At 38.1% G+C, this 10,977-nt stretch overlaps 1 protein-coding gene across 1 annotated transcript; it reads right to left on the bottom strand.

Annotated features, from left to right (window-relative positions):
- Positions 1 to 1,124: 1,124 nt before the first annotated feature.
- On the bottom strand, positions 1,125 to 10,969 carry qrfpr (pyroglutamylated RFamide peptide receptor). Its single transcript, XM_005794588.3, has 6 exons — positions 10,581 to 10,969; positions 7,100 to 7,258; positions 6,570 to 6,631; positions 5,514 to 5,749; positions 4,608 to 4,705; positions 1,125 to 3,315 (listed from the first exon to the last, which is right to left on the bottom strand). The coding sequence occupies exons 1-6, from the start codon at positions 10,945 to 10,947 to the stop codon at positions 2,918 to 2,920; spliced, it is 1,320 nt and encodes a 439-aa protein (XP_005794645.2). The 5' UTR covers positions 10,948 to 10,969; the 3' UTR covers positions 1,125 to 2,917.
- Positions 10,970 to 10,977: the final 8 nt, after the last annotated feature.

The following is a 10,977-nucleotide window of genomic DNA, read 5'->3' as shown; positions in this document are numbered from 1 at the left end:
CCCAAAGCACTTAAAAATACAAATAGGTTGAATTCAATTGTTTTAGGATGAAGAATTACTTTTTTCATCTATTCAAATTAATTAATTCATTTTAATACTCAACTCCTCAAAAGTAATTTGCCTGAGAAAATCCCTGCTGGGTCTTCCCCAAATCCTCCTCCCGGTGGGACGTGCCTGGAACACCTCACCAGGGAGGCGTCCAGGAGGCATCCTGACCCGATGCCTGAGCATCTTCACCTCTCCAGGTGAAGGAGCAGCGGCTTTACTCTGAGTCCCTCCCGGATGACCAAGCTTCTCATCCTATCGCTAAGGGAGAGCCCAGACACCTTACAGAGAAAACCCATTTCCCAAAGCTCATGACCATAGATGAGGGTAGGAATGTAGATCTACCTGTAAATCAAGAGCTTCACTTTTTAGTCAACTCTCTCTTCACCACGACGGACTGGTGAAGAAAATTATGTTAATTGTTTTTTTCAACAGAGTAGGAAAAGATGTGAACAAGCTGGTAAAAGTACAAATCCCCCACAGGGTTGTTTCAGTCACAGCAGCTTTTAGTGTGATGCTGAGAGAAGAGAGTTTTTCCTTTAGCAGTGACATCTCTGTTAAAGCATTTGAGTCATATTGGTGGGTTGGATTGCAGATGCTCCCTGACTATTGGGAGAAGCATCCTCGACTTCAGAAGAGCGCTCCAGCATGAGGTTCAGCAGCCTCGGGGGAGAAATTTAGCCTTTATAAGACTTTCTTTTTCCCCCAGCATGCTCTTGCTTTTAATTACTTTGAAACCTGTTTGGAGGCCTCTTTAGGATTCAATTCATGCTCCACTGCTTAATATGTCGAGATGGTGAGAATTTAGTTTATTTTTGGTAGGTTATAGTAAATAGCCAAAAAGTCAGTCTTTCAAAAAACTTCATCATCAAACTAGAAGTGTTTTATGCAGTAGGGGAAAAATTGCAGAAAAGTATCAGTCCTCCAAGGCTTATACAATAAATACTACTGAAACATTTCTTCAAATGTGATTTTTAACTGAGAAAGCATGTACTGATCAACTCCTCAAACATCATATCTAATGCAAATGTTTAAACATAGAAATATCAAAAAAGGATCAGATACAATGTTAGGAAAGGTAATGTCTTTTATTGCAAAATTCAATAAACAATCAAAATTGTAACTTTTGATTTTATAATGCTACACAGTCGGTAATGTGTAGGACAATATTTGGGTAGCACAAACCAGGAACAGTGCTCCACAGTTTGGTCAAGAAAATCTAAAAGAAAAGTGTTAAAAACATATTTGTGCAAGTCAGATTAATTTAAATGATTTAACTTAGACTGTCATGTTAACTAGTCTTTCTAAATTGCCCTTAGGCATCAGTGTGTGTTACCTTTCCTTTGTGTTGAGTTATCACATAAAATCCCGGCAAAATACATTGAAGTTGGTCATTGTAATGTAACGCATGCTTCAAATGTCATGGGGTGTGAATACTTTTACAATGCACTGTAAACACAACTTTAAATGTATCAAAAATAAACAAACCAATCAGTCTGTCATAGAATGAGAAAATCATACATTCTTAATTACCATTTCAAACGTTATCACTTAACATTTGAGTGAAAATTATTAAAACCTGATATAAGGTCACTCGTGCATCTTGAGTGCCTCTTGGCATTTCTTTAAATCACAGGGAGTTATAAATGGCTAAAGTATGACTCAAAAAGATTACGTAAAGTCAGTTCTCAGTTTAGCCTGAAGCATTTAAATGATAAAAAATATGTAAATGTTTTGCACTGGTTACTGCCATCTTTGCTCTGAAGACTAGCCATTGCCATTTTCAAAGAAAAGTGGCAACGACATTTTTAACCTCCCATCCCATCGGGTTAGAAATGCTTTGTGAAAAATGTAAGAGCTTCATTTTTGTAAACAACTAAAGGGGCTTAGAGCATATGAGAACTACACCCTCCCTGAAAGCAACAACACTGCCACGAATCTGCAATTTAAACAGCAATTTCCTCTATAAACAAAACAAACAAACAAAAGCCCCTAAGGGAATACTCTTTCAGCACCAATAATAAATTGCACAGTAAATAATAGTTTTCTTGAGGTCCGGACTACTCTTGTTGGTAATAATCTGACTGAAACAAGGCATATGTTACCAGCTATCTCATTTTTTATTCGCAAAATAGACTTGTTAAAAAACAAAAAACTTTGCATGGGAATTCAAAATCTTTTGTCACTGAGTTAGACCTTAAACAAGTTGAGTTGCAGTCCTGTAGCAAATTATGTGCATCTGACTTTAAAAAAGTACATTCAGTTAGAATTTAAACAGTAATAAATTCCAGTCATAATATTATTAAATCTCTGCAGATGTTTTTTTTCTGGCTAGCAATAAAGTGCACTTTAGCTTATGCACCTTAGCTTGTGCATAATAAGCTAAAGTGACTTCAGCTTTTGCACAACAAAACAAATTAATGATTGAAGCAGAAGAGTAGCCACAGTTTCATGCTACAAGCATGACACTGCAGTGTGTTTTTGATTAACATTTCTAAGTAGTTGCTGCTGTAGTAGAAAACCACAGAAAGTACTGCAGTTGTGGCTCATTCATGATAAAACGTCATTAAACGCTCAGCGAACATGACGTTTTAGATTCCATCTAAAGCACAAACAAATTCTCAGTTTTAATTGCAAACAGTCGTTTCAGTGTCTCAGTACAGATTCTGTTGCTGCATCTATTTACAATAAAATTCATTATACGTTCTGACTGCTTTAAACACTGGTTCTCTGGCTCCTGGCCCTGCAGAGGGTGCAGAAAGGCTAGGGAGCTCCAAGTCTTTGTATTTGTCACGTTCTCAAAGCTGCTCTAATTCTGTGGCAGCTGATGATCGCAAACAGCAGATTTGCAAATCGAAAGCACCTGAACGTTTTATTTGACTTGAGAAGAGCTGTTCGGAGGGAGCTCAGTTTGGATGGTTGAAATTTTCTCTCCAATAATTCCCAGGGAGCTCTCTCTGTGCGATGAGCATGAAGCGCCCCTCTCTGCCGAGCGCTGCTCTGAGCTGTTGTCTTCATCTGCGTTCACGAAGGCTTCTCTGCTTTGTGGTTTGATGAACTGCACGCTTAGTCTCGGAGCGACTATGGCGGCACCCTGATGGTTCGGTTTACGGAGACAGTGGGAGAGGGTAGAAACACAGCTCTTCTTGAAGTTCTCATTCATGAAGGCATACACGATTGGATTGTTGAAGCTGTTGAAGAATCCAATGGCCTGAACAATGGCGATGATCATGTTCAGGGTCACGCCGTCATACTTCTTTTCCAGATCATCTAGACAATTGCATATAAACAAGCAAGTTAACTTAAATGTAGTTGTTAAAGGGGTAGTTTTGTATTTTTTATTTTATTTTATTTATTTATTTTTTAATCAATTTAAGGTTCTGTGGAATAGACATGAACAATCAGTATATTAGCATACCTAAAACCTCAGTTTAGATAAGCAAAGCAAAGCTCTGGTTTCAGAATTCATTTAACGTCTAATAACAGCAAAAAAGAAAGAAGAAAGAAGTAAGAGCCAAAATTACTCCAACACCAGAGGAACGACTGACACAAATGGTCACAGAATAACCCCAAACATCTAAAGCACTACAGGCCTCTTTTATCTCCTATAGTCGATAGTTTGCTAATTATATTTAACAGAAAAAAATCACACAAAGACATCACTGATGTTGACCAGACTTTCTGGTGCACAATGGCAGCTGTTTTGTTATTTGAATATTTCAGTTCCCCTCTGTGTTTTTGTCACATTGCTTTTTGACCGGCTGCATCAGTCAATCAGTCAATCAATCAATCAAGTGTATTTGTAAAAGTACATTTCAGCAACAAAGCAGTTCAAATTGCTTAATATCATGAAAACATAAAAACATCATGCATGTCACCCCACAGAAATTTTGAGCCAAGACAATTCAACATGTTCAATATCCCAATTTTAGATGCGAGCATGCTCACTGGAGTTTGCTCCAGTTTGCTCCAGTGAGCAAACTGGATTCCTGATAACACACAACACATAGCAGGAATATTTAATAAGAATGTCTTATTAGATAAGAGCCATGCTAATAATTGGCGGATCCTTCAGATTGTCGGAAGAGGAAAATCTTCAGAAAAATTGGTATAAAAAGCTTGCTGTGTGAACTGGGTATTGTACAAATAGATAAAGGTTCAAAGCACATTACTATCTCCACCTCTGAATGTCTTCAAAAAATTAATAAAAACATTTCTTTAAAGTGTCCTAGTCAAAATCTGGACTCTGACTGAGATTATGTGGCATGACCTCAAAAGCTAGAAAATCCATGAATGAGCGTCCAGAAATTCTTCCACAGAGATGTTAAAGATGCCAGTTTCTGCAAACACTTGATGGGAGTCTTCAGAAGCGAACTTCTTTTTCACATAAAACCAGGTTGTTTTGGCTGCCTTCTCCCTTTATTAATAATCATCTGAATACTGCTTTTCGTATTTACTAAGGTTGACTTTGCCTAAAGATTTCTTCTGTGTCACAAAAGAGAAGAAATCTTTAGGAGTGCAAATGCTTTTTCACTGCAAGAAGTACATTAAGCCGTACTTACTGTACTCAAACAGCATGTGGACTGTGTGGAAAGGAGCCCAGCAAATGGTGAATAGCAAGACGATTGTGACCATCATTTTCACAGCTCTTTTCTTTTTCCTGTAAAATGACACATTATCATTTAAGAGTAAACATTTATGTAGACAATAAAGCGCATCTCAAATTTTACTGCTCTAGTTTTTTAACAGAAGTGCACCAGTTATTAGTACAGCTCCTAACAGCCACACAAATACTTCCGCTTTTACTTTAGAGAATCATAGTCCTAGTGAAAAAAGAACACGTGGACATCCTGGTTATATTCAATCAAATAATACGATTATTACAGCCTATAATCTTTGTGTGTTTGAAGGCCAGTGAAGGTTTGTCCACATAGAAAGTGGATGGGAGCTCTTGTTCATTGAAGAGAAGCAAAGAAGGTCAACATATAGGAAGTACTTTGTTAAAGAAAAACAACAGTCTCAGCGCTACATTTTCCTATTACTTTGTCATTGTTGACATTCTCATTAAAAGCTTTTTAAAAGAGATGTCTGCAAGGTGAGGATCAGTGAAAGGCTGTCATTATGTATTGCCCATGAACACATCATCTTACCAAGGACTTACACTGATTGGTATACACTGTGTCCAATTGTCGATTTACCATTTCAACAAAAAAACTAAAGTGGGGGAGTTATAAGCAAGCGTGTGAAAGAAACTTCCATTAATTGTCTACAAACAGCATCCATATGCCGATCATTATTGTTAATGAATTAAAACATTTATGTGGTCTACCTACCTCTTCTGTTCACTAACTTATCACATCAGCATGTTTTAAATGCCAAGTCTTTTTCTGACAAAAGAAATGTACTCACAGGTTGTAAATTTCACTAAACATCTTGTTAATTGAAGTAAACCCTACTGTGGTACCCACCTGGAGATCTTGCCAATCTCCCTGTGGTTCATGGTATTCAGGACCGACGCGTCGCCCACCCGCTTGCGAATCCACAGCTCAATAGCGATGCGTGTGTAGAGGAATAGCATGGCTGCCAGAGGGAGCAGGAACAGAGCCACCATGATGAAGGTGGTGTATGCCTGTCTGTAGGTCAGCGAACTCCAACTCTCCTGACAGCACACGTGGTAGTGATCGTACAGAAAGTCATACTTCACCTGGGGATGAGTAACGAGAAAAGCGCTGAGGCTAAATACATAAGAAGTGACAACTCGGATTAATAGTTTTTTGTCACATAAAGTAGAATAAATATTTGCTAAGCTTTGCTGTATTTATTTCACATTCAGAGTGCTTTGTTAAAATTTTCATATGCCTTAACCCTCTCCACACATTGTCACGCAGCTACGACAAGCTTTCACACAACAAAGTTCATCATTGAGATGTGGAAGGAAAAATATGTATGCAGGAAAAATCTGAAAAGTTGTTTGAATTCTGTGGTCACCCCACCTCACTCAGTAGTTTATAAAAGCAACTGCTACTGTAATTACATTACATTACATTTTTGCACAATAGTTCAGGTAAAGTCAGACCGAACAAATCCTGTCTGCAAACAGCTGTTGCTACCACATATTCTCATCTAGATTTAGATTTGGACTTTGAATGAGTCTTTCTAACACTGTATGTTCAGGGTCATTGTCCTGCTTCATTCAGAAGTTTTTGCATATCCTGTATTGCATATCAGTGTTTGAATATGTAGGAAAATGGATTTTTGTACAAAAGGCTTCGTTGGAACAGTTGATGGGATCTTTGATTGTTTTTGAGGCAGCAGTTGGAGACGACGGCCCAGACAACCATTCACCAAAAATCACCACTGCACATCAACTAACGTAATCACTTTTGCTGACTTCAGTGATGATGTGCTAGTCTAAGATAAATTGTTTGCTTGACACACGTCCATATAAAGGCTGCAATTATCTAGTGAAATGAGGGACGCTATAGAAGGCTATTTAGTAATGGGGCGCTATGAAGGGCACTTACCTCTAGCTGCTGCACAAATAGCATCGGTGAACCCACTATTACAGAAGCAATCCATACAAGCCCTATAGGAGTCATGCAGAAAAAAAGCTGATGTTATCTGAGAAAACAGTTCTTGCTTTCATAAAAATGTTTCCATAAAATTGTAAAAAACAACCTTTTCGTCTTCAGTGCCACTGCCCTTCTCACTTGATTCACATGCTCCCAGGCAAGTTACTCAACATTTCTTTGATCTGTTTCAATAGTGTAAAGCCATCATACTCAACTCACATAACCCAATGTTGGATGATTCCTGGGACTGACTTTAATTGTTGTATGAAAATTACATCAAATAAAACAGAATTGTTATTTTCACAGGAAACATTCCACCTCATTTTGATTTTATTCATTTTTCTTAAAGATAAAAGCCCTCACTCCAAACACTATAGGAGCTTGTGTGTGTCATATGTTGAAAATAGTTTGCAGAGGAGAAAACAGAGGAGCATAAAAGGCAGAAAATATAAATATGGGAACTTTCAAGTGAAACATAATACCAAGCATCTTGTACGCTCGTTTAGACGAGTACTGCCGCCTCATTTTCAGAGGGAAGACGATGCCCTGGTATCTTTCAATGGCGATGCAGGTCATTGTCAGGATGCCTGTCACTATGGCTGTGGTCTGCACAAAAGGAACTGTCTTGCAAACGAGAACCCCTGCAGGCAAAAGCAAAGGGGTAAAACAGATAAGGTCCAGAAAAGCAGCAGAGGTTAATGAAAAACAGTGAGGATGGGAGGATTGTGACAGGAAACAAAGGCAACCTTGTCATCTTTCCCCACAGTTTGAGGTGACAACCGTCTCCCACTAGACAGCAGAAAGTGGACTCATTTCACAGATAACGAAGTACAGACTTTACCCTGATGCACCCTGAACTTTTTGTGGGAACAGACACAGGTGCTTTCAGCTCTCTGTGGTCTTACTGTGATGATGTGCTGGGTATCTCTTGTTGATCACATCGTGCAACGTACAATTATTTTCCAACTAGCAAAGGATGGATCACCTAAAACAAGAGATCATGTTTGATCCATCTAAGGAAGTAGTTCTAAATCCCAATATGTTTTAGTCAAACATATTGGTCAAACTTCTCCCTCCTAAAAAATCCAACAAAAGATGTTAAATCACACCACCATACTCACAGAAACAGATTATTTCAGTCTAAATAGTTTAATTTATCAAATGGAAATTTATGTAAAAGCAAATGTAAACCACATTTTCTATGTCCAATTTATATTCTGCCCCACCAAGTCAATGCTACATAGAATCACCTGGTCTTTATGTACATCAGCTTTGCATATTACAGCCTAATAGTTTTGCAGCTTTGTCCTTATAGCATAGCTCAGGTTTATTCAAATTGAATAGCAGGCATCTGTTGGATTTAGGTAGCTTGACAAGGCCATCAAAAGAAATTTGCAATGATGTTTTGGGTTTGCTTTGCTGGAAACTGAACCTTCACATCAGGTTTAAGTGTTTTGCCTCCATCGGGGTTTGCTTTTTTCCCATATTTGCTGTGTCCCTTAAATGGTCATAGAGCAAACTGGATTTCATTTCTGTTAAAGACAGCTTTCTTCTTGCCACTGGTCCATTAAGGCCAGATTTGTGGAGTGCCCAACTAATAGTTTTCCTGTCGACAGATTCTTCCACCCCAAACGTGGATCTCTACAGCTCCTTCAGAGTTGTCTTTTTTTCTCCTGCTGCTTATCTGATCATTGCTCTCTTTGTGCAGGTTGTCAATTTAAGTGGATGACCTTGTCTCTGTAGGTGTCTTGGGTTCTTTCTATTTTAAGACGATGACTTCAACAGTCCTCTGTGAGATCTTCAAAGCTTTTCATATTGTTTTATATCCTAACCGCATTTTAAATTTCCCCAGATCTTTATCTTTTCTTTTTTATTCCTCGATCGATAGGATGTTTGTTCACTAATACTGTCTGACTAACCTCCATTCGCTTCACAATTTATAAACTCCTTTGTGGTGGTGTCCCATATCAATTTCCAATCAAATAAACTTGATGTTTGAGGACATAATATGACATAATGTGGAAAAAGTTTAATATTTTTGCAAGGCACTGCTGTATGAGCAGAAGCATGAAATTATATTTGCAGTCTTTAAATACAATAAGAGAATAATGCAAACAACACTAATAATGAATAAAAAATGTGGAGCAATGGATGTCTTGATATCTTCAAATATAACAAAACTGCCAATAAAATCAAAAACTGCATGAGGACGTATTGTGATATGCAGGCAATATTTGACATCAGTAGAGCTGCTTGCTCACAATGTCATTATTCCGTATTTAAAAAGAAGCAGGCATCCACTTCATAAATGTCTGTTAATCTTGTTATTTTCCCTTTGTCACATTTCGTCACTTTCTCTCCTCGCCTCATTAGTCGTAGTTTTTTGCGGGTCATGGATTTGACCAGCTGGTCAGTTGGAGCCAGAGGCACTTCATCGCTCATATTCTCACAGACGTCTGGCTCAAACTGATATGCCCTTTTTTTCTTTCGTCATTTTCTGAGGCTCTAGAGCTTATTTGTCATTTCAGTGTATTGGCTACAGCTGTGGCTTAGGTTTCTCCTTCAGGTTTTATACCTTGAAGGCATTCTTGTTGCTTTTACATGCTGGCCAACAATTTACTTTGAAGTGTGTTCTGAATCATAACTTGACTTAGAGCCTTACTGAAAAGGGTCGCTAAGTGATACACTCAATATAAATTAACTACCGTATACTGATTTTTTCTAGCCTTTAGTTCTGTTAATTATGTTTTTTTCCGCTTATAGCTAACTAAAACACAGCATTTAAGAGTAGAACATTACACCAGGCCAATAATTTTTATTTTACTACATAATGTTTTAATGCTGTTTTAATACTGAAACGTTTAACACCTGCTAAAAGCAGACTGGGCTCTTCATTCCCAAATAAAATACTAAACATATTTTAATCTGAAAACTGGATCGGTAAGTAAAAGTGCAATCTTTCTTGTCCTTAGCCCAGGTTAAGGATCTGGGCTAAGGACATTATTTACTAAGCTAACAAGTAGCTTAGTAGCTACAAGCTACTAAGCTTGTATACTGCAAGCTTGTTAGCTTGCAGATACTAAGCTAACAAGTAGCTTAGTAAATAATGTAACCGTTGCAGCCTTATGAATATCCTCCAAATTCCTGAATGAGCTTTGAGTCACAGCCGACACCAGGCTGTGGTTCTCTGTGTTGCATATATAGTTTTTCTAAAACAGATTTTCCTTCCGTTCAACTTTCTGTGATTTTCCTTGGACGTAGCACTGTGGTATCCTCCAGCTGCTAAATGAATAATCTTTTAATGCTTGGTGATCTTCTGGACAATCCTCAAATGAGCCTTTTGTGGGCCATAACATTCTGTGTTAAATCTTTTAGATTTCCTATCAGTTTTTCATCAAATTAAATTTTTCTGAGAAGCTGCCTAAAATAAATCACTATGTGTGGAATGTATGGAATGTGTGGAATGAACATATATTAAATATGCAGTTGTAGTTTATAAATTAGAACATACATCCCAATGAGTCTCGTTTGTAACATTAAAAATGTGACAACAATGTACAGCTAACAAAAATGTTTGAGCTGTACAAACATTTTTGTACAGGTAACAAAAATGTTTGAGCTGTACATTGTTCATTTCTAAGTAAAGCTTACTATCATTATTATTAGTATTTTACTTTTGAACAGTTAACAGTGGCTACAAGATGTTGCTTTTATAACCAGGAGAAGCTGATTAGCTCTTCAAAAGCTCAAATAATATCTTCTACTTAATTATGTTGTTTATTTTTTCACCCGCTTAGGAGAGCAGGTGATTTTTATAACTATTTCCTTCAACTGCGCTGACATGCAGATACCTGAAAGGTATCACATTTTCTGCCAAAAAAATCAACAACAAAAAAACGCCCATCTTTATGACTTCTTTTTTTTCACACTGCAAAATGCAAGTTATTTAAAACGGAAGCTCACCTCCAAACCATTCAGACGAGATGTTCTGTAACAAAGTGAAGGGTATGCAGAAGAAAGTGATGAGGAGGTCGCTGACCGCCAGGGAGCAGATGAAGATGTCCGTGGCTGTCTGTATCGCCCGCTTCTTCAGAACTATGTAGATGACCAGACTGTTTCCGGCCAGCGCCAGGACGAAGATCACCACATACATGATGACGAAGGTGGTCTTGGCGCTGTACGGCAGCTCGGGAATGTAGACGAGCGGCTGGATGTTGTAAGTGTTGATGAACTCCTGACGGCTCAGGTTGTAGAACTGGAGCATCTCCCGCAGCACTTCGGGGGTAATTTTGGAGGAACCCTGTCCCGAATCTGTCGAGGCTGCTGCCATTTTCTCTTGGCAAAACTGTCTATAACTCCG

Source organism: Xiphophorus maculatus, chromosome 10, assembly GCF_002775205.1.
Source record: "Xiphophorus maculatus strain JP 163 A chromosome 10, X_maculatus-5.0-male, whole genome shotgun sequence".
Lineage (NCBI taxonomy): Eukaryota > Metazoa > Chordata > Actinopteri > Cyprinodontiformes > Poeciliidae > Xiphophorus > Xiphophorus maculatus.
Note: the sequence above shows the minus strand (reverse complement) of the source record. Positions and strands in the feature narration are given on the sequence as shown.